The sequence below is a fragment of the Neophocaena asiaeorientalis genome, unplaced genomic scaffold (genome assembly GCF_003031525.2).
Source record: "Neophocaena asiaeorientalis asiaeorientalis breed wild unplaced genomic scaffold, Neophocaena_asiaeorientalis_V1.1 scaffold629, whole genome shotgun sequence".
In the NCBI taxonomy this organism is placed as follows: domain Eukaryota; kingdom Metazoa; phylum Chordata; class Mammalia; order Artiodactyla; family Phocoenidae; genus Neophocaena; species Neophocaena asiaeorientalis.
In genome coordinates this window covers 2,043,076-2,064,828 of record NW_020175468.1, presented here as the reverse complement: position 1 = coordinate 2,064,828, position 21,753 = coordinate 2,043,076, and the positions used below count along the sequence as shown (strand labels likewise).

Genomic DNA, 21,753 nt, shown 5'->3' with positions numbered 1-21,753 from the left:
CTGGACTGTGCCCCCGGGGATGTGGCCGGCACTGGGCAGCCACCAGGACTGAGGCAGCCGTGGTGGATGGGGCAGCGAGGGGACCTCCGCTGGTGACAGGGAAGACCCCGGGGTCGGGGGGTGCCTAGGACCTTCCTCCAGCCTTTTGTATTTTTATTTTTGTTCATCTGCTGCTGTTTACATTCTGGGGGGTAAGGGGGAGCCCCCTCCCTCCCTTTCCCCCCCCAAGCACAGAGGGGAGAGGGGCCAGGGAAGTGGGAATGTCCTCCCCTCCCAGCCCACCCTGTTGTAGCCCCTCCTGCCCCCTCCCTGTCCAGGGGCTGTGTATTATTGTGAGCGAATAAACAGAGAGACGCTAACAGCCCCATGTCCTTGTCTGTGTCTGGCGCTCACGCCCAGCGGTCAGAGGAGTGGGGTGAGGGCATGCAGAGTGTGGGTAGCTAGGCCCCGCAGCCCATGCGTGGGGCTCTGAGCAGACAGCAGCAGCAGCAACCGCCGTGGCCCCAGCTGCAGGGCCACCAGTCGCCATCCTGTGCCTGGCTCCTCAGCCCCCGACACCAGGTAGCAGGCTCTCGGCACCTGCGCCCGATGGACCACCTCCTCCGCCTTCTCCTCTGGCTGCCCCGCCTCTGAAGGAAGGACAGGGAGGGCCGAGGTGACCAGTGGGGCCTGGACAAGTAGGATGCCAACCTGCGGGGGCCACCCCCATCCTGGGCCTAAGTTTGACTCCTGACAGAGGAGAGCCTTACAGCTCCAGCCAGCTGTCAGGACCTGAGACGATCACGGACTTTCTCCCCCTCTTCCCACCCAGCCTCAGTCCCCCACTTTCGTGGGTACACTGCGTGTGCAGCCCTAGGTAATCTGCTTAGCAACACAGATCATAGACACGCAGGAGGTGTTTCCCAGGTGCCGGGCGCTGGGCTCCAGGGAAGACCTCCCGTAACCCTTCTGAGGACCCTGCCCCACTTACAGGTGGGAAGCAGGTTGGGAGGTGGAGTCGCATAGCTAGGAAGGGACAGTCATCTGCCCCTTCCAGGTGGAGCTTTTACCATTTTGTTACATTCATCAGGGTCTTCGCTGGGGTGGTAGTGTCACTCTAGGTCCCCTCCTTTGTCCCTCTGAGCCTCACAGGTCGTATGTGACAACTTTTCCTTCCGGACCTGGGCTCCGTGGAATCTACCACCCCTACTCCACCGAAGACTATCGGCAAAGCGTGTACTTGCAGCACTAGAGCAGGAGTGTGTGGATGTGGGAGCCAGGCTTGCCTGGCTGAATCGTGGCTCTGCTGCTTATTAGCTGAGCTTTTTTCCTCATCCATAATATGGAAATGATGACGTAACAGGAGATAGCCCTCACCTATGAGGATGAAGTGAGTCAGTACACAGAAAAGCACTTGGCAGGACATGAGGCCTCAGTGTTAGCTATTAGGATTAGCCAGGAGGTCCTGAAACCTACCGATTGGGACCTCCCTGCCCCTCTCTTGCCTTCCTGTCAGTGTGCACTGCCCAGTCCTCACAGACAGACACGCCCACTTCGCAGCTGCCTTCTCCTACCAGTTTCCCCACCATCAGCTTGTGAGAGCTGGGACTCAAGTGTCCCAGCCTGTGCAAAGGGGGCGCTGTGCCCGCCGCTGACCTGGTGGAAAGTGCGTGGCGGTGACCAGGGTGTAGAAGGAGCGGAAGAGGCGCCGACGCTGCTCAGAAGACGGTTCTGAAGGGGGAAGAGGCACAGGGTAACAGAGAGCCCCTCCCCAGCCCACGCCCCTCCCGGCCCCGCCCTCCTCTCAGTCACCTTGATCCCCCGAGGGCTCCACCGTGAAGAGGCAGCGTTTCAGTTCCAGGTGGAGGAGCAGCAGCCTGTGGGAAAAGAGGTGTCACGGCCAGAAAAGAGGGGTTGAGGACCCCCAACCCACTCCCCGGTCTGAGCCCTACCCGAGGATGTCCGTGTGCAGGGGGAAGCCCGCGGGCAGCGCTCGGGATCCCAGCGGCAGGCAGGCCCGCAGCGGGTCCAGCAGTGGCTGCCACCAGCGCTCCAGAAGCTGCAGGGGGCGTGGCCAGCGAGAGAGGCGGGGTGGGTGGGTGAGGTCGGGGGAATACCAAGAGAAGGCGGTTTGGCCAGGGCAGGGGAGGAGAACACAAGGGCAGAGGGCGGAGGGGACCGTGGAAGGGGCGAGGCCCGGAAGGACGCTGTAAGAGGAAAAGAGGGGCCGAGCTGCGGGGACGGTGATTGGAGCACAGCCCGAAGGGGGCGGGGCCTACGAGGGGCGGGGGCGGGACCAAGGGCGAGTCAAGCGTAAAGAGCGCACTCGCGGGTCAGGGTGCTCGGAGAAGGGCCGGGGCTCGCGGGTAGCGGGTGAAATAGGGGTAGAGAGGGACGTAGCCCAGATTCACCTGTGCATCCAGCTGGCTGAGGGGAGGGCGCGGCCCGCAGAGCAGACAGAGCTCCAAGCCCGGCAGGAGCGTCAGGGTCAGAAGCCGGTGCGGCACCTGAGGCAGCCCGCAGAGTGGGCTGGCCGGAGCTCCTCCCCTTCTCATCGCAAGCCCCGCCTCCTCAAGACAGCCTCCAGGTACCATCCCTTGCGCGCTCCTCTCCGCCCCCACCTTCCCCCTGCCCGCCCCATCCACTCACTCACCGTGGGACTCCCGTGAGGCAGATACACCGGGTAGTCGCGAGCGGCCTGCGGCGGCAGGGATCCCACCAGCCAGGGGAGCAGCACGGCTTCCGGCATCCCCAGCCGCCACCAGCTCTCTGTCGCTGCCACCACCCGGCCCGACACGACCAGGCTGACGAAGGCCGTGCCCGCAGCCTCGGCGAACCCAGAAAGGGCTTCCTGGGTAAGGGAGGCAGGCCGGCTGCGGGTCAGGAGACCTGAGCAGGGCCGACAGTGACTTCCCAGGTGCGTAAGGAGTGGGAAGAGACGGCCATACAATTCAAAGCTTGCCTGGTGGCCATGCTCATGTGTCCCACCCTCCCTGGGCCTGAGTTCCTTCACCTTCACATGCAGGTACCATCCCAAGTCACAGTGCGAAATTAAACAGGTAGGGTGATTGCTACATAGCCTGACACGTCCTACTGAAGCTAATACTTGTAACAGCAGCAGCTACGGTTTATCGCGTTGTATTATATGCCAGGTAGGCGCAATCTACAACCTACTGAAGCTCAGAGAGGTCAAGTCACCTGCCGAGAGTCACAATGCTGGGAGGCAAGTCATGCCAGATGAATCCAGAGCAATATTTAAGGAAGGGGAGATAGAGATCCCCTAGGTAGAAGGAACAGGATGTGCCAGGGCAGGGAAGCTGGGAAGCTGTGGGGGTTTGTGAGACTCATGAGGCAGCTGGGAGAGGGTGGACTGTGGAGTTAGTAGAGATTAGGGCGAGCAGGCTGGCGGGCGTCAGATTCCTCAGGTCCTCAACACCAGGCTGAGGGGCTGAGACCTTGTCCTGGGGGTGATGGAAAGCCACGGGCAGGCTGTGACCAGGGGAGGGGCAGGGGCAGCTCTCGGTGTAGAAAGATCCTTCCGGGGTCAAGGCGGGGGTTGGACTAGAAGCCAAAAGGATAGGAAGAGGTTGAGGCAATGGTCCAAGGGTAAGAGGATGGGGACTGAGCCAGGGCCAGAGGGACAGTTTTAAGACTTTACAAGGCATTCCCAATACCTGCAGCAGGGACCCCTCTGGAGGAACCACACAGTCCACACACTGGGTCAGGTCCCCGATGAGTTCTGAGTCCCCAAGGAAGCTGTCGATGAGGCGGTAACTGGCCTAGCAGAGGGAAAATGAAGCCTAGGACCCAGGTGGTACCCAGATCTGCTGCCTCCTCCTCAGAAAACTGGCCCTACTGGGCCTTGCTGAGGGGTGTCAGACAACCAAGCTGCCCCCTGAACCCACTGGGTCAGGCTGCCCCGGGGGCTTCTGGGAACTGTAGTTCCCAAATATCAGTAACCAGGTATCCTAACTTCCCATCCTCACGTCCTGCAGCCTCACCCTCAGCTCCTTCTTCAGTCTCTCTACATTGCGGATATTGGTCAGCTCTTCAAGTCCCACAAGAAGAACCTAGAAGAAACATAGAGGAGAGCAGGGGACCTGGATAACTGGTTATAAGACAGGAGGGGCTGGGACTCAGACTCCTGTGTCTGCAGGAGGAGGAAACTGGGGATCTGGACTCCTTAGTCCGAGGCAGGAAGGACTGAGTTCTAGGATTCCTGGGTCCTGAGGGAGAGGGATGCTGAGAGTTCAGGTTCCTGGGATTGGAAAAGAGGGCTGGGGAGTCTCACCATGGCCCCAAACACCATCTGGAGTAGTCTCTCCAGCCTCAGCTCCGAGGTGCCCTCCTCAGACGACAGAACAATGAGGGTGATGCTGTGAGAAAGGAAGGTGAGAAGGAAGAATGAGTCCAGGCCAAGGAAACAAGGCAGGGAGGAGAGTAGGGTCTGCCCTTGATCCTGGATGCCAGCTACATCCATGCCCGAGCACAACCTGCTTTTCATTCAGAGAAACTCAGGGATCAGAGAGGGTAACTGACTTGTCAAAGATCCCACAGCCAGGTAAACAGCTGGCGCTGGAGAGCTGGATGGCCTCAGGGTCGTCTTCAACAGGGGCTATCACCCTGGCCCTGCCCCCAAGCTACCCTTGGAGACCTGTCATGGAAGCTCTTCCACACCACGGTTGTGTCCTCCGTCTTCGCAGAGTTCAGCTGCACCTCGAGATTCTGCCCAAACATATGGACTCCATTGAGGGAGCCGATGACAGAGAATGGGAGCTGGGGAAAGATTGGGGATTTTAGACAGGAGCCCCCAAATCCCGTCCTCTATTGGAACCAATGACTCAGGTCCCCAACCCCCTCCTCTCTCTAGATCTCCTGGCCCCTCCTCTTCGGGGAACCAGGATCACTGGTCAATTGCACCCTCGACCCTCCAAACTCAATTCTGAAACTTCCCCAGACCCTACTCCCTTGAAGACCCAGAGTCCAAGCATCTAAACCCCTTCCATTTCGGAGATCCAGGCGCCCGGGGCCCCACCTGTTGGCGGGCGGGGGCGCCGCCGCGGCTGCTCCTGCAAAACAGAGGGACCCCGCTGGATGCCGCGAGGCATAGCAGATGTACGGTGCCTTCGGTCCCCTCCTCCCCCATTTGGAACCCCCGCTTCCCAGTCCCTCCGTGGGGACAGTCAATGCCCGCCTTGGAGCATGCCGGTAGTCACACGAAGTCAGGCTGCGGTCCGAAGCCGACAGAGGGCGAGATGGGGAGCTAACTGGAAGAGGACTGGATTCCCGCCTTCTTCATCCAACTCAAACCCCCATCAACTCCTATTCCAGCACCTCCCCGAAGCCCCGTTACGCTCTCTTCCGCCCCAGCCGGAAGTCACAATACCCCTAACAAAGATGGCGGCTAATTTTATTTGCGAAGCCTCCTAGTCGCTCCTTGAAGCGGTTTGACTCTATTTAAGAGAATGAAGAGCCCGACTCGAAGGTAGGGACTGCGCCAAGGCGTTGCCTAGTAACCATCACGTAAACTAATACGTTTCACATTCTAAATTGACGAAGAGCCGTGCCACACTCGAAGATGGCGACGGTGCCGAGGCGTTGCCTAGCAACCGCTTTGGCTTAGCTTTCCGTTTTGTAGTGGCAGCACTATGCCATACTCAACGATGGCGACAGTGCTTAGGCGTTGCCTAGCAACCACCATTCAGTCCTCGTTCTCTTCCAAGGCTAGAAACAGCTGTGCCTCTCTCAAAGATGGCCGCATGACGAATCCCGAGCACTTCCTTAGAGCAAAATCTCCCCCCTCACCCTCGAGGATGGTTTGGTCCGGCGAGCGTTGCCTAGTAACCCACAAATGGCCTGGTTGTTTTTGCTGTTAGAAAAAGAAAGATGAAATCCTTTATTTTCCAGAATCGGAAAATAATATTATTTGTAATGAATTTATACATGATAGTGTGTTGTGCAGAATGTGAAAATACTCGTCCCAAAATCCTTTCCCTAAAATAAAATCTTTACAGTTTAACACAGAATATTCACGTTTTCACAAATATGATTACTGTGTTAATGTTGTTTTCAAACTTTCTTTTTCTCATGAAACCGTATAAATGCAATTCGTCTTTTTTTTTTTTTTTTTTTTTTTTGGATCTTCCCGGACCGGAGCACGAACCCGTGTCCCCTGCATCGGCAGGCGGACTCTCAACCACTGCGCCACCAGGGAAACCCCACTTCGTCTATTTTGAATGTCCTATTCTAACCTATATTATAGATGTAACAAAATAGATTTAGCCTATCCTATGCTGATATGCGTTAGGTTCTCACCTCTGTGTGTTTAAAAGTGATGAAGTAAATCTTCATTAAGTTATCAATTTAGTCAGCTAGATCTTTTCTCTCTTTTTTTTTAACATCTTTATTGGAGTATAATTGCTTTACAATGTTGTGTTAGTTTTTGCTGTATAACGAAGTGAATCAGCTACATGCATAGCTACATCCCCATATCCCCTCCCTCTTGCGCCTCCCTCCCACCCTCCTTATCCCACCCCTCTAGGTGGTTGCAAAGCACCGAGCTGATCTCCCTGTGCTATGCAGCTATTTCCCACTAGCTATCTATTTTACATTTGGTAGTCTATATATGTCAATGCCACTCTCTCACTTCGTCCCAGCTTACCCTTCCCCCTCCCCGCGACCTCAATCCATTCTCTACGTCTGTGTCTTTATTCCTGTCCTGCCCCTAGGTTCAACAGAACCATTTAGATTCCATATGTATGTGTTAGCATACCGTATTTGTTTTTCTCTTTCTGACTTCACTCTGTATGACAGTCCATACACCTCACTACAAATAACTCAATTTCGTTTCTTTGTATGGCTGAGTAATATTCCATTGTATAAATGTGCCACATCTTCTTTATCCATTCGTCTGTCGATGGACACTTAGGTTGCTTACATGTTCTGTCTATTGTAAATAGTGCTGCAATGAACATTGTGGCACATGACTTTTTGAATTATGGTTTTCTAGATCTTTTCTCTTTTGTGAGAACAGTTGCCCTCATTTATCCAAATATATTTACAAAATATATAGCAATATTAAAAAACATTTGTTTGTTTTATTTATTTTTTAAATTTTATTTATTTATTTTTGGCTGTGTTGGGTCTTCGTTGCTGTGCGCGGACTTTCTCTAGTTGCGGTGAGCGGGGGCTACTCCTCGTTGCAGTGCGCGGGCTTCTCATCGTTGTGGCTTCTCTGTTGCGGAGCACGGGCTCTAGGCACGCAGGCTTCAGTAGTTGTGGCACGTGGGCTCAGTAATTGTGGCTGGCAGGCTCTAGAGCTAAGGCTCAGTAGTTGTGGTGCATGGGCTTAGCTACTCTGCGGCATGTGGGATCTTCCTGAACCAGGAATGGAAGCTGTGTCCGCTGCATTGGCAGGCAGATTCTTTTTGTTTTTTGCGTTACACGGGCCTCTCACTGTTGTGACCTCTCCCGTTGCGGAGCACAGGCTCCGGACGCGCAGGCTCAGCGGCCATGGCTCACGGGCCCAGCCGCTCCGCGGCATGTGGGATCTTCCCGGACCGGGGCACGAACCCACGTCCCCTGCATCGGCAGGTGGACTCTCAACCGCTGCGCCACCAGGGAAGCCCCTGGCAGGCAGATTCTTAACCACTGTGCCACCAGGGAAGCCCACATTTGTTCTTTTAAACATGTTTTTTCTGCACTCTGGATTTGATTTCTAATAGTTGATAAGAAATATTAAGACATTTACCCTGCACATTAAATTACATTAAACTAGAGGAAAAGCTGCATAAAATAACAAATGAACTAAAATATCAATTTCTCCCTGTAGTTCTATGAATTTTTTCTTTAGTCCACTTATATTTATTTTCTACTGATATATTTAGATTTATTTCTATTGTTTTATTTTTATATTTCTTGTTCTGCCTTTTCAACGCTTTTTTCCTCCATTCTTGTCTTTTACTGGATTGTTTGTTTGTTTGTTTCCTCAGTTCATTATTTTCTCTTTCTTCTGGTTTCAAATTTATACACGAATTCTCTTTTATTTTTATTGGTTATCCTTGAAACTTTACCTTACACATCTAATTCAGCAAAAAGTTAAAGATCTTAAACCCTCTCTCAAATAACACAAAGAGAATATAACACCTTAACTCCGTTAAGCTCCCTCCCAGACGAACCAACTAGTGTTGTCAGCATTTTAGTTTTACTTTTTTTATGCCCTCGTTGAATATATCTCTTATTTTATGCAGGCAATATTTATTTGTAATTACGTAAATGTTTATGACTCATGTTGCTCTCCCTCTTCCTTCTTGTCTCTCAGATAATCTTTCCAGGTTAATTTAAAATTTTCCTACTGCCTGAAGTACTTCCTACCGAAAAACTGTTTCTCCCCTCACGCCATTTAAGGAACCGGCTTGCTCTCCCTCACGGAGCAAACGAGGGCACCTCTTTCTTGTTTTCGCTCCCTCCTGCTGCAGCAAGAGTCCCAATAAAGGCTTGCCTGAATTTCTTGTCTGGCCTTTTATCAATTTTTATTGATTAAAGAGTCCAAGGGGGCTTCCCTGGTGGCGCAGTGGTTAAGAATCTGCCTGCCAGTGCAGGGGACATGGGTTCGAGCCCTGGTCCGGGAAGATCCCACATGCCGCAGAGCAACTAAGCCCGTGTGCCACAACTACTGAGCCTGCACTCTAGAACCCGTGAGCCACAACTACTAAGCCCATGTGCTACAATTACTGAAGACCGCACGCCGAGAGCCTGTGCTCCCCAACAAGAGAAGCCACCTCAATGAGAAGCCCACCCACCGAAACGAAGAGTAGCCCCTGCTCGCCGCAAGTAGAGAAAGCCAGCGCACAGCAATGAAGAACCAATGCAGCTAAAAATAAAATAAAGTTTTAAAAATTATTAAAAAAAAAAAGAGTCCAAGGACCCTGGTGGGTGACACATGGAACCTCTGGCCAATAGCCTGTGAAGAACTGAACCCTGGTAACAATGACAAGAATGAGTATGGGAGAAGATCCTTTCTAGTTGTGCCTCGAGGTGATTACAGCCCTGGCTGACACTTTGATTATAGTCTCTGAAGCAGGGGACCCAGTTAAGCCATGCCTGGATTCCTGATCTACAGAAACTGCGAAGTAACAATGTTGTTGTTTCAATCCACTAAATTTTGGGGTAATTTGTTACACAGCAGGAGACAACTTAATGTCCTTTACTTATCCTATTATTTTGCATATTGTGGTTCATTATGAACCTGACAATTCCAGTACCTGGAGGTGGGGAACCTTCATCTGTTAACTGTTGTTTCTGTGGACTCTAATTTCAATCTTTGCTTCTGTGCTGGTGGTCTTTGTGATATTGATCAGAGTCCTCTAGGGAGGATTCACTTCTACTTCTGCAGGTTGTCAGGAGTGTTACTATCCTGGAACTAGGTCAGCTGCCCTGGACGGCTCTTACTTAGCTGGGGAACTACACTGAAGTTTTATAAATCACAGCTGGCTTCAGGCTCTTGGTAATGCCAGTGCAGTCCCATCTAGGGCAGGAAGTTCGATTCCAACTGCATCTTTTTTTAAATTTGTTTCCTTTGTGGGGGAGGGAAGATGCTTGAAGACTACCCATACCTCTTATGAAACCACCAATGTCACAAAAACAATGTCATATCACCTAATGTATCATAATGCCAGAAGCTGAAGTCCAGGCTAAAATATCTCATTGTTTAACTTATCGTTTGTAATACATTAATGGAAATGTTTAAAAATCAGTTAATGGAGTCAATCACGCATTCAGCTTATCTAAAAACAGTTTCCTTATGGTTAGGAGGGAATTTTAGGTACCATTTTAATCTCCTTACCTATTTATCATTTTGCCTTTCTCCAACTTACTTTTATCTTCCTTATAATTTTTTAAAATTTAATTACACTAGCATACGAAAGAAGGGAGCTGCTTTAGATTAAAAGAAATTTAAGCCATCTAAATACGTGTTTGGTCATTGTTTGGATCTTGATACAAATAAAACAATTGTAAAAAGGCATTTTGAGAGAATTGGGAAAATTTGATTATGGATTTAAATGTTCAATGATACCAAGAAATAACACAATTTTGTTAGGTGTGTTAATGGCATAGTGGTTATGTGCAAAAATTTCCATCTTTTTAGAGATGCCTGTCAAGAATGTAGAAGTAAAATGATATGTTGGGATTTGCTTTAAAAGTGTTCATCAAAGAAAAAAGAAAAAAGGGATCGATAAAGTACATGTGACAAAATGGTGATACTGCTGAGTGCAAAGCAATGCACTCTTTTACCTTGAAATATATTGACAAACTGCATTGGAGCAAGTCGTTTTGGTTTCCACCCCCACTAGATCACCTCTGAGCCGGCTCATTTCACCCAAACCCTCCCATCCTAATGGACTTATTATTTCCAACTTTAATTAGCATGACAAAGGTAAAATGCTATGTCATTGGACTCTCTGTTAGCACTTTTTAATTGGTGAAGATGAACGGCTTTCAGATATTTGCTATTTTTAATATTTTTTGCGCGTGAGAAAAGCCTGCTCAGTTTCCTTCCCCATTAAAAAAAGCAAGTATTTCTATTTTCCTTAGTTTTTATTGATTAGTAACATGTATTTATGTAGTTACAATGACTTTCCCAGTTTACAGTATCGTTTTCAACTTGGTTCATGGAGTCTTATGCAAAGAGTTCAATATTTTACGTTCTCCGGCTTTGCTGTAATGATAAGAAACTCTTTTTCCAGTCTTCAGGATTATACAGGGTTATGCTTTCATTTGTTACATTTACATTTTTAATCCACCTGGAACGTATTTATGTTCTAGGCCAGTTTCTGGCTCTTCTCCCAGAAAACAACTAGCAGGTGTTGCTTAGCAACCTCCACTTGGGTTGGAGTTCGGCTTCTTTTCAGGGTGGGAAAAACAGCTGCACTCCCTTCAGAGTTGATTGCAACCTTAACGTGTTGCCTAGTAACCCCGTTTCGGATGCTGTGATTGGACCCTTTACACGACCCCCCCATCCCCCCAAGCCAGAAAGAACTTAACTAGAAACCTAATCTCTCTTTTAGAAAACAAGGGCAGCGTACGCGTTGCATAGCAACCAGGTCTCCAGACCCGCCCATTGAAACTAGCGTCGGAATCGTCGCCCCGCTCAAAAATGGCGGCTGACACACCGCTTTCAATATATTTCGCTCTCGACAGTTCTGCCAATAATTCAGTCTTCCACATCAGGCCCCCGAAGGGGTTCGCTAGGTCCTTTTTGAGTCTTGCACACACTGGGTGCGAAGGAGGATGGAGATAAACCCACCAGCCCTGGGTGCCCCGCACAAACTTGGCCGCTAGAGCGTCAACAGGGACGCAAGGCCGTCCGGCGCGGCTGCGCGCGCAGCGTAAGCGCATTTCCGCTCATCCCGCCCGCAGTAGCTACGGCGGCGGTGACGGCTGCGGCGCGGGGCATGGTCCCCGGTTCGGAGGGCCCGGCCCGCGCCGGGGGCCTCGTAGCTGACGTGGTGTTTGTAATTGAGGGCACGGCCAACCTGGGGCCCTACTTCGAGGGGCTCCGCAAGCACTACCTGCTCCCGGCCATCGAGTGAGTGCCGTTTCCGCGACTCCAACCCCGCCCTCCGACTTTAGTTTTCCACAATCTCTTGCCTCACCCCGACCTTTCACCTCCGATCTTCACAGGTATTTTAATGGTGGTCCTCCTGCCGAGACGGACTTCGGGGGAGACGTGAGTCTTGGGACTCCTGAGTTTGAGGGAAGAGGGAAGCTGGGAATCCGGACTCCTGGGTCTGAGAGAGGAGGGGGCGGGGACCTGGACTCCTGGGTCTGAGGTGGGAGGGGCTGGGGTCTGGACTCCTGGGTCTAAGGGACGGGGAGCTGGGAGCCCCAACCCCCCTGAGGGAAAAGGGAGCTGGGGTCCCAGATAAAAAATTTTTCTGTCCTCCCCTTCCAGTATGGGGGGACCCAGTACAGCCTCGTGGTGTTCAACACGGTGGACTGCGCCCCAGAGTCCTACGTACAATGTCACGCTCCCACCAGCAGCGCCTATGAGTTTGTCACCTGGCTCGATGGCATTAAGTGAGCTCTTTTCTGGGCTTTGGGAAGGGTTGGGGGACCCTGTGACGGACCGCGGAGGAATGGTGGCTTGGATTTGAGCTGCAGGATCCATCCCCTCACATTAGTTGGCTGAAAAGGACTGTGATGGGGATTGTGGTTTTATCCCTAAGTCACTTCTGTGGTCGGTTCTGTGTGCTTAGCCGATGTTGCTGTCTGGCTCGGAAGTAGAAAGAACTTGCCAGTCAAGGAGGCCTGTGGAACTCCAGCACCCACGTGTGATTCCTCCCTTTTCTGCCTGTTGCTTCTCATTTCTACTCTAGTTCTCCATTTTCAGATGGAGGCATTGAAGCCTGAGTGCAAGAGGGGTGGGGCTAGGCCAAGATAAGCTAGGCCTCTGTGCTTTGGAGTGAACTGTGATAGCTCACATTGCAGGCTCTTGCAGGTGCAGACTGGGGCCACAGCGTGGTTCTGCCACAACAGAACTCTCTGTCCCCTGTGTCTAATAAATTTTGTCTCTAAAACGGGAAGGTTGGTAGTACTTATAGGTATCGTGTTACTTATTCACTATTGGGTAACAGATTAAAACTTAGCAGCTTGGGACTTCCCTGGCGGCCCAGTGGTTGGGACTCCACACTGCCCCTGCAGGGGGTACAGGTTGATATCTGGCTGGGAACTAAGATCCCACATGCCTGGAGGCGCGGCCAAAAAAAAAAAAAAAACCACAAGTGGCCTAAGACAACAGACATTTATTATCTCATGTGGTTTCTGTACGTAAGGAGTTCAGGGGTGGCTTCGATGGGTTGTTCTAGCTCAGGGTCTCTTGTGGGATTGCAGTTACCATGACTTCGGGCTGCAGTCATCCAACAGTTTGATTGCGACAGGAGGATCCATTTACAGGGTGGCTCACCCTATGGCTATTGGCTAGAGGCCTCGATTCCTTGCCAGATGTTAGCCATGGGGCTGCTTGAGTGTCCTCCAACAGCTGTCTTTCCTCCACCTGAGCAATCCAACAGAAAGAGCAAAGAGGAAACCACAGAGCTTTTTATGATCAAATCTTGGAAGTCACACACCATCACTTCTGTCACATTCTGTTTGGTACACGAGTCAGTCCTGTCCAGTGTCTGAGGGGGCGTGAACACTAGGAGACGAGGATCATTGGAGACATGGTTACCGTGACTTTGTAGGGGTACTTTGTGAATTAAACGAGTTGATGCCTCTTTAAAACAGTGCCTGACGCGTATTAAGTGCTACCTAAGCTTTTGCTGTTGTTTCGTGTTTTGGTTTCTTGGATTGCAGATGGATGATGGTAGTCCATGTCTCAGCACTCTTGGGAGGATCACAGGACCTGATTTTCATACTGTGTTCAGCTCAGGGTCTGGTCAGAGTTCATTAAATAACACCAGTTCGCTGTTACCTTTGTACGTCCCTGCAGCAAATGTTTGTTGAACACCTGCTTTGTTCCAGGCTGTATGCGCTGGAGTGGGTGCTGCATGTTCACTGCAAAGTTGACTCTTAAGTTTCCCCCTCATGGTCTTTAGAATTCATGGTCAGGGTAGAGCAGGGTTTCTCAGCGTCAGCACTGTTGACCCTTTGGGCCAAATGATTCTTCGTTACTGGGGGGCCGTACTATGCATTGTAAGGTGTTCAGTAGCCTCTCTGGCCCCTGCCCCCCAGATGCCAGTGGCTACTTCCTTCCCCCAGTCTGACAAACAAAAATGTCTCCAGACGTTGTCAGGTATCTCCTTGGGGGCAGAATCCACCCCATTTAAGAACCTTTGGACTAGATTGTGGTAAGACTTGAATAATGTTGAATGGGGGGCTCCTTGAGGCCCAAGTCCAAGTCTGATGTTCCTCAAGTCTCTAGCACCCAGCACAGGGCCTGGCACAAAGGAGGCCTAAGGAAAACTTTGTTGAACAAGTGAGTAAATGAATGAATGCCCAGAATGCGCTTCATAATCTGGTTTCCCCCCCTGGTAAACTCCTATATAAACATCAAGACCCAACTCAAATGTCCTTTCCCTGATTCTGGCAAGCAGCCAGTTGCTCTCTCCTCTGACCCCATTGCTCCCAGGTGTTTCCCTGTCACAGCTTCACACCTCTGGACTGTGAATGTCCAGGACTTGGGTGTTTCTCCTGCTGTTTGCTTCCAGCTGGGGCCTGGGACCCAAGAGGCCTTAGGAGACCTTTGCTGAATAAATGAACGAGTGAAAGCTGTGAGGAAGATAATTACCAGGAAACCAAACCTTCTGGTGGGTGTCAGGAAAAGCAGTTAAACCCCCTTATTTAAAAATGTCAAGGGCACTGGGAAGATAAGAGGGAAATGCTTTCTGAATACTTTCATCCCATATTCACCCTCCCCTTTAACCAACCTAGAATACACTGTACCTATAACCAAATAAAAAAGCTTTGTGTGCTGTATGCTCACCGAATCCTCCCAATCAGCTGATAAACATTTTAAGCCATTATTTAATAGTCACAGTCGTCACTGTTTTATCAAGTCCTATGTAACTATCTAAATCCAGTTTCTGTGGCATTAAGGGCCATTCTGTAACAGAGATCACGAAGAAAGTCAGCAAGTTTTGTTCACGCTTGGAGAAATCTTATCTTTTCCTGGAACATCCATCGCTTATGGAACAAAGCAGGCAGTGTGATTTTTTTTTTTCGTTTTTCTTTTTTGCGGTACGCGGTCCTCTCACTGTTGTGGCCTCTCCTGTTGCGGAGCACAGGCTCCAGACGCGCAGGCTCAGCGGCCATGGCTCACGGGCCCAGCCGCTCCGCGGCATGTGGGATCTTCCTGGACAGGGACACGAACCTGTGTCCCCAGCATCGGCAGACGGACTCTCAACCACTGCGCCACCAGGGAAGCCCGGCAGTGTGATTTTTGAAATGTCCTTGCTTTGGAGAGGTTCATTTCTGATGTTACATTTTCCTTTCTGACAAGGGGGGTGGTTCCCCCTCCCCCTTACAGCTAGTGACCCAGCATCAGAAAAGCTAGGGTAGGGACTTCCTTGGTGGCTCGGTGGTTAAGAATCTGCCTGCCAACGCAGGGGACATGGGTTCAAGCCCTGGTCCGGGAAGATCCCATGTGGCACGGAGCAGCTAAGCCCGTGCGCCACAACTACTGAAACCTGTGTGCCTAGAGCCTGTGCTCCACAACAGAAGCCACTGCAACGAGAAGCCCACGCACCGCAACAAAGAGTAGCCCCCACTTGCCACAACTAGAGAAAGCCTACACGCAGCAACGAAGACCGATTGCAGCCAATAAATAAATTAATAATAATAAAAAAAGATTAAAAAAAAAAACAGGATAAGGTAGAAGGAAAATAGCCCAGGTGTCTTCCCCATAGTGTTGTGACAGCGCCTTTGTGCCTTCATTCATTCAACAGATGTTTGTGGGGCAAATTATTCCAGGCACCGAGGAGTCAGGGGGTATGAGGCAGGCAGAGTTCTCGCCCTCTTGGAGCCAGTGTTTCCCTGGGGTGATGGGCTGGGCAGGGGTCTGGCAGTAGGAAGTCCCTGGTCAGAGCTGGCTGCTGTTCATGTTCCTTCAGTCCCTCTGGGGGGCTCCTGGGGCCTGTTAGCCCATGAAAGTGGGTGGTGAGGACTCAGTGGTGTGACATCGGGCGGAACAATTGGGGGCAGAGGCATGAGGATGAGGAATCATTTTATTTTTACTTTATTACTTGAGGGGTTTATTTGAAACTTTATGATATTTAAAACATGTTTTGCAACTGGTCATGCTTTCTCCCATTCCCCATTTTTTTTTTTTTTTTTTTTTTTTTTTCATTTTTTTTTTTTTTTTTTGGCCGTGCCACACAGCTTGTGGGATCTTAGTTCCCCAACCAGGGATGGAACCTGGGCCCTCGGCAGTGAGAGCATGGGGTCCTAACCACTGGACTGCCAGGGAATTCCCTCTCCCACTGCCCATTTTTGAGTTTTTCTCATTTCTTGGACAAAATATTTGTTACGTGTCCCTCTCTGAGTTGGTAAAAGATGGCTTATGCTAAAAATATAAAAAGGAGTAATTTTAAAAAAAAAAAAAAAAAAAAAAAAAAAAAAAGATGGCTTATGCTTACTGTTCAATAAGAAAAAAAGCCAGCTTTGGGATCTCAAAGTGGTCAATCGCACTTTCCCTCGTAAATTATTTTTTTTTTTAGAAATTGAGGTGAAATTCACATAACGCACAGTCATTTTATTTTATTTATTTTTAAATATTGATTTATTTTTTGCTGCATTGGGTCTTCATTGCTGCGTGCCAGCTTTCTTTAGTTGCAGCGAGCGGGGGCTACTCTCTGTTGTGGTGTGCGGGATTCTCACTGCAGTGGCTTCTCTTGTTGTGGAGCACGGGCTCTAGGCGTGCAGGCTTCAGTAGTTGGGGCTCGCGGGCTCTAGAGCGCAGGCTCAGTATTTGTGGCGCACGGGCTTAGTTGCTTCGCGGCCTGTGGGATCTTCCCGGACCAAGGCTCGAACCCATGTCCCCTGCATTGGCAGGCGGATGCTTAACCACTGTGCCACCAGGGAAGTCCAACAGGCAGTTATTTTAAAGTGAACAATTCAGTGAGGTTTAGTACATTCAAAATGTTGTGCAACCAACCACCTTCTCTGTTTAGTTCTGGAACATTTTTATCACCCTAAAAGGAGACCCCGAATGCTTGAAGCAGTTGCTTCCTGTCTCTCCCCCTGCGCCCTCACCCCGGTCTCCTTAGCCCCAGCCATGAAGATGGCTTGATTTTTTCCAGCACAGGAAGCTGGCAGTAGGGTGGATCCAGAGTTGGTTCATTTATCGGGGTCTCCCCCAACTCTGTGCCATTCAAATTCCTGTGCAAACCGCAGTCTCGGTGGTGAGGAAGAGGATGGCTGGGGAGTGGGTCGTGGGGAGGAACAGTGGTGTGGCCTGAGCACCCTGAGAGTGGGAGCAGAGGGCAGGAGTCTACACCGGGAAAGCATTCAGGTAGGGCACAGAGGGGTCATGCTTCGGTGGCTCACTTACTCAGCAGGCATTTCCCGAGACTCTGTGTGTACTTTTAGAGCTGGCTCAGACCACTGGGTCTCCCTCACTGAGGGCTGCACCGTCTGGAGGGGAGGTGGGCTGTGGAAGGAAGCTTGACATTCGCAGTATTGGGGGACACGTGATGTGATCGAGGGTGGGCCCTGAGATCAGGTGGCAGGTGAGGAAGGCTTCCTGGAGGAGGATGACACTGGGCTGGGTGTCTGGTTAGGTAAGCAGGGTTTCTACCTGTGCCAGAAGGGGCAGTGGTACATGGTCTTGGGGTGGACAGCACAGGCAGAGGCCTGGGTGCGTGGCTGATCACGGAGTCCAGGGACACCCAAGAAGCTCTGGAGGACTTGCACCCAGAGAGGATGGAGTGGAAGGTGGAAAGGGCCCCAGATGCCCAGCTGAGGGCTTGACTCTATTCTGGCCTTGATGGCCAGGGTTGGATTTGAAGCCATTTGTTTATGTAACACACAGTTCCCAAGGCCTCCCTTGTGCCAGGCTTGGTGGGGTGGGGTCGGTGAGGCTGGCGACAAGGGAGGTCAGAGACCCCGTCCCTGCCTTGTCGGGGAGACAGGTGCCGACACAGACACAGGGGCCACGGTTCAGAGCAACAGGGCCCTTAGGGCTCCCAGAGCGGGGCCTAGTCTGCACAGATGTCCCCTGCGGCAAAGGTTCAGCCTTGTGACCACATGACCCGAAGAATCATGGTGACAACAGCTGCAGTCTAGCAGAGGCCTGCCACAGGCCACACGGGGACAGACACTGGGGACCCCTCTGTAGATCAGCTGGGGGAGAAACCCAGATCTGTGTGTAGTCGTTTCCTGGGGCTGCTGTAACAGTACTAGAAACAAGGTGGCTTACAGCAGCAGAAAGTTATTGTCTCGCACTTCTGGGTCCAGGAGTCTGAGATCGGGGTGGGGGGACAGGGCTGTGCTCCCTCTGGAACTTTAGGGGAGGGTTCCTTCCTTGCCTCTTCCACCTTCTGGTCGCCCCAGACGTTCCTTGCCCTGTGGCAGTGACATTCTGATCTCCACGTGGCGTTCTCCCTGTGTCTCGTCACATCCACATTGCCTTTCTTCTGAGTGTGTCTGTCTCTGTGTCCCGAGTCCCTCTTCTTATAAGGACACCGGTCATATTGGATTAAGGCCACCCTAAGGACCTCATTGTAGCCTGTTTACCTCTGTAAAGACTCTGTTTCCAAATCAGGTCACATCCTAAGGTGTGGAGGGCTAGGACTTAAGCATACCTGTTTTGGGGGACCCAATTCAACCCATAACACTGTGGGAAGACAGAGGAGGCCCCTGCACCAGGCTGGGAAGCTGGGGTGAGGCCAGGGCAGATGGCCCAGAGAGGGCAAGGTGCACAGGGACTGGGACACAGCACAGGATCCTGGGCTTAGAGTCCTGGACCCTTTCTCTGTTCCATCCTCTGATGGGGCCTCTTGCCAGAGGGACTGCCTTGCAGGAGATGACAAATGTCCCCTGTCCTTGTGCCAGCACTGGGGATAGAGCAGGAAACTCGGCAGTGTCCCTGTCCCAAGGTGCACAGTCTCTGAGGAGGGATGGCACAGGTTCGGGCCCTTCCAGGGTGGCCCAGGGGTTGGGGGCTGGAGCCGCAGGGCCCCCCAGGGGCTGACCGCCTGGCCCCCTGCAGGTTCATGGGCGGGGGTGGCGAGAGCTGCAGCCTCATCGCGGAAGGCCTCAGCACAGCCCTGCAGCTGTTCGATGACTTCAGGAAGATGCGGGAGCAGATGTGAGTGGCCCACGCTGGTCTCTGTCCGCCAGGCACGTAGCCTGCTTTGCTTGTCGTGGGGCTCCACCCCCGGCCTCACTGTGGGGAGGTGGGTGGGCTCTGCGTGCTGGACACGGGGCTGGGAAGCAGGCGGTGTCCAGGAGGTGTTCTGGTGAGGACCCCTGGCCCGTGCCCAGTCTCGGTGTCCTCATCAAAGGGGAGCCAGCTCTGGGTCTGCTTCCTGCCTGCCCTGCTTGCCGGGCATCTTCCGGGCCTCAGTGTTCTCAGCTGTGAAATAGGGGCCTGACTCCTGACTTCCTGTGGGCCGGAGGACTTGCGCCTCTGCTGGTGCCGGCTCTGGGTCTTTTCTCAGGGCCCCTGTTGCCACGCGCTCCACATCTTTCCTTGTCCTTGGCAGCGGCCAGACACACCGAGTCTGCCTCCTTATCTGTAACTCGCCCCCGTACCTGCTGCCTGCTGTCGAGAGCACCACATACTCTGGGTGCACGACGGAGACCCTCGTGCAGAAGATTGGGGAGGTGAGGGCTCCTGGGTCTGAGGGAGGAGGGCTGGGGCCTGCTGCCTTGGGCCACAGGATCGCCACAGACCCCGTGGCCAGCTCTGCTGGCTCCTGTGGGAAGAACTATAACCCAGAATTCTCTGGGGCAGCTAATACAGGTCTTGGGGTCTCCTGTCCCAAAGCCCGATGGGATTTGGTTTTAGGGCCCAGCAGGTGTGACAGCCAGGGCTTGGCCTGGTGGCTTTGTCCTGACTGCTTGTCCCCTCTCCTGTAGCGAGGAATCTACTTCTCCATCGTGTCTCCCCGGAAGCTGCCTGCCTTGCGGCTCCTGTTCGAGAAGGCAGCTCCCCCGGCCATGCTGGAGCCGCTGCAGCCGCCAGCAGACGTGAGCCAGGACCCGCGGCACATGGTGCTCGTGCGGGGGCTTGTGCTGCCAGGTGAGGCCCGGGTGCTGCTGGGGGGACGGGGGTGGGAGGGGCGTCCTCCCCGGCTTCTTCTGACTTGGATTTTCTTCCCGTCTCTCAATCCCTTTCTCGTGGGGCTCGATCACCCATCCTTGGCTCTCAGTCGGAGGTGGCTCGGCCCCCGGCCCCCTGCAGCCGAAGCAGCCTGTGCCCCTGCCTCCAGCACCACCCTCGGGGGCCACGCTCTCAGCAGCCCCCCAGCAGCCTCTGCCCCCTGTCCCCCAGCAGTACCAGGTGCGAACATCACCGGGGAAGGGACACGCTCCTGGGGCCTTGAGGGAGCCCTGGCCCCTTGGGAGAGACCTAGCTGGATGTTGGGCCTTGGGGGTGATGGGTGTCTCCCTTGAGACACCTGGAGAGTAGAACTTTTAGGGCTGGGGAATCATGTCCCTGTGGGGTGATGGGAGTCACGAGCTCCTGCGATATTGGGGCTGGGGAGGGTGGTCCTCACCAGCCCCTCCCCTCTACCGCCAGGTCCCTGGGAACCTGAGTGCAGCCCAGGTCGCTGCCCAGAACGCAGTGGAGGCCGCCAAGAACCAGAAGGCTGGGCTGGGCCCTCGCTGTGAGTCCTGGGCGGGGATGTGGCAGGGCGGGGTGGGGGCAGCCGGGCCACTCGCCACACACCTGCCCCCACCGCTTCCCTTGGTCTCTCCCGCAGTCTCGCCCATCAGCCCCCTTCAGCAAGCCGCTCCGGGAGTCGGTCCCCCCTACAGCCAGGCCCAGGCCCCCCCACTGCCCCCAGGGCCCCCCGGCGCCCCCAAGCCACCTCCTGCTTCCCAGCCCAGCCTGGTCTCCACTGTGGCCCCTGGCCCGGGCCTGGCCCCCCCTGCACAGCCAGGGGCACCATCCATGGTAGGTACCTGCCTTCTGGCTGCTAACACAGTGCAGGGGAGGAGCAGTTGGCTTTTCTGAGGAGGCCCAAGGGCACGGGGGTCTTGTTGTTCGGCGTCCTCAGGGGCTCATGGAGCTTGTGCTATAGGCAACACTGAGACTACAGGGTCCGGGGGCAGAATCATGGGGTTTGTGGTTCCAGGTGGGTGAAGACTGTTCTCAGGAGCCCGAGGGCTCCCGGGAGTGCAAGACATCAGGGCCTTGAGAGTCTTTGAATCCTACAGGGTCAGAGCATTTATGGTCCCAGGCATGGCCCAGTGGTGTTCTGGGCCTGGGGGGTGCAGAGGAAGGGACCTCCGTCCCGTTCTGCTTGTTGGTTTGTCCCTCTCTCAGGACACTCCCCCCCAGAAGATGGTCTGACCCTGCCCCATGGCCCTCCTTCCTCCCCTCTGTCAGGCGGGCACCGTGGCCCCAGGCGGGGTGAGTGGCCCTTCTCCGGCCCAGCTCGGGGCCCCGGCCCTCGGCGGGCAGCAGTCAGTCTCCAACAAACTCCTGGCCTGGAGCGGGGTCCTCGAGTGGCAGGAGGTGAGTGGATCCATAGGGCCAGGCCTGGTGGGGTGCAGGGTTAGGCCGGGGCCCCCATGGGGTCGTGGGACTTGTGGTCCTGAGGATGGTCCCAAGGACACGTGGGATTTATAGCCCGGAATTCAGGACTAAGAGAGGAGAGAGGTCTTGGATTCTCGGTCCAGGGAAGATCCGGGGGATGGTAGCATCTAGGGGACAGAGGGCTGTGGGATTCGGGGGCAAGAGGAGGAGCCCCAGCGTTTGTGGAATTTGAAAGCTAGAGGATTGTGGGACTGATGGTCTGGCGGAGGGGCCCAGGGCTTGTGGGACTTAAACTGGGGTGGGGGTCCTGAGTTTCGGGGCTCCCAGGGTAGGGCAGGAGAGGCCAAGGGGGTGGAGGCTCAGGGCCTTTCTCACTGTGACATGCCCTTCTTCCCTCAGAAGCCCAAACCTGCCTCCGTGGACGCCAACACCAAGCTGACTCGGTCACTGCCCTGTCAGGTCTACGTGAATCACGGCGAGAACCTGTAGGTGCCCGCTGGGGGGGTGGGCGGCGAGCTGGGGTGTGCACTTCCTGACGCCCCTCCCGTTGTCGCCCCAGGAAGACAGAG

The 21,753-nt window shown here is 53.2% G+C and overlaps 3 protein-coding genes across 8 annotated transcripts in view; 2 read left to right on the top strand and 1 right to left on the bottom strand.

The window, feature by feature from the left end:
• Nucleotides 1–292, top strand: part of AP2A1 (adaptor related protein complex 2 subunit alpha 1) — a 26,296-nt gene extending 26,004 nt beyond the window's left edge. Inside the window, exon 22 of the mRNA XM_024768226.1 lies at nt 230–292. Within this exon, the coding sequence (XP_024623994.1) occupies nt 230–292 (63 nt within the window). The remainder of the gene's footprint in view (nt 1–229) is intronic.
• Nucleotides 139–5,933, bottom strand: FUZ (fuzzy planar cell polarity protein). 6 transcript variants are annotated; one of them, XM_024768356.1, is made up of 11 exons: nt 5,015–5,927; nt 4,634–4,755; nt 4,271–4,355; nt 3,981–4,049; nt 3,654–3,758; nt 2,633–2,830; nt 2,391–2,549; nt 1,932–2,038; nt 1,792–1,856; nt 1,636–1,710; nt 139–629 (listed from the first exon to the last, which is right to left on the bottom strand). In XM_024768356.1, exons 1-11 carry the CDS (start codon nt 5,123–5,125, stop codon nt 403–405), a joined length of 1,323 nt encoding a protein of 440 aa, XP_024624124.1. In that variant the 5' UTR covers nt 5,126–5,927; the 3' UTR covers nt 139–402. The 6 variants fall into 6 exon arrangements, 4 of the variants coding, with proteins under 4 accessions (XP_024624124.1, XP_024624125.1, XP_024624126.1 ...); XM_024768357.1 differs by having other exon boundaries at nt 2,391–2,546; XM_024768358.1 differs by having other exon boundaries at nt 2,391–2,486; nt 5,015–5,925.
• A 5,459-nt stretch (nt 5,934–11,392) lies between these two features.
• The window catches only part of MED25 (mediator complex subunit 25), a 14,922-nt gene continuing 4,561 nt past the window's right edge, over nt 11,393–21,753 (top strand). The window contains exons 1-12 of the mRNA XM_024768225.1: nt 11,393–11,566; nt 11,662–11,707; nt 11,933–12,057; nt 18,686–18,784; nt 19,182–19,302; nt 19,558–19,720; nt 19,851–19,981; nt 20,222–20,309; nt 20,406–20,599; nt 21,035–21,163; nt 21,584–21,669; nt 21,744–21,750. Of these exons, the coding sequence (XP_024623993.1) occupies nt 11,433–11,566; nt 11,662–11,707; nt 11,933–12,057; nt 18,686–18,784; nt 19,182–19,302; nt 19,558–19,720; nt 19,851–19,981; nt 20,222–20,309; nt 20,406–20,599; nt 21,035–21,163; nt 21,584–21,669; nt 21,744–21,750 (1,323 nt within the window). The 5' untranslated portion in view covers nt 11,393–11,432. The remainder of the gene's footprint in view (nt 11,567–11,661; nt 11,708–11,932; nt 12,058–18,685; nt 18,785–19,181; nt 19,303–19,557; nt 19,721–19,850; nt 19,982–20,221; nt 20,310–20,405; nt 20,600–21,034; nt 21,164–21,583; nt 21,670–21,743; nt 21,751–21,753) is intronic.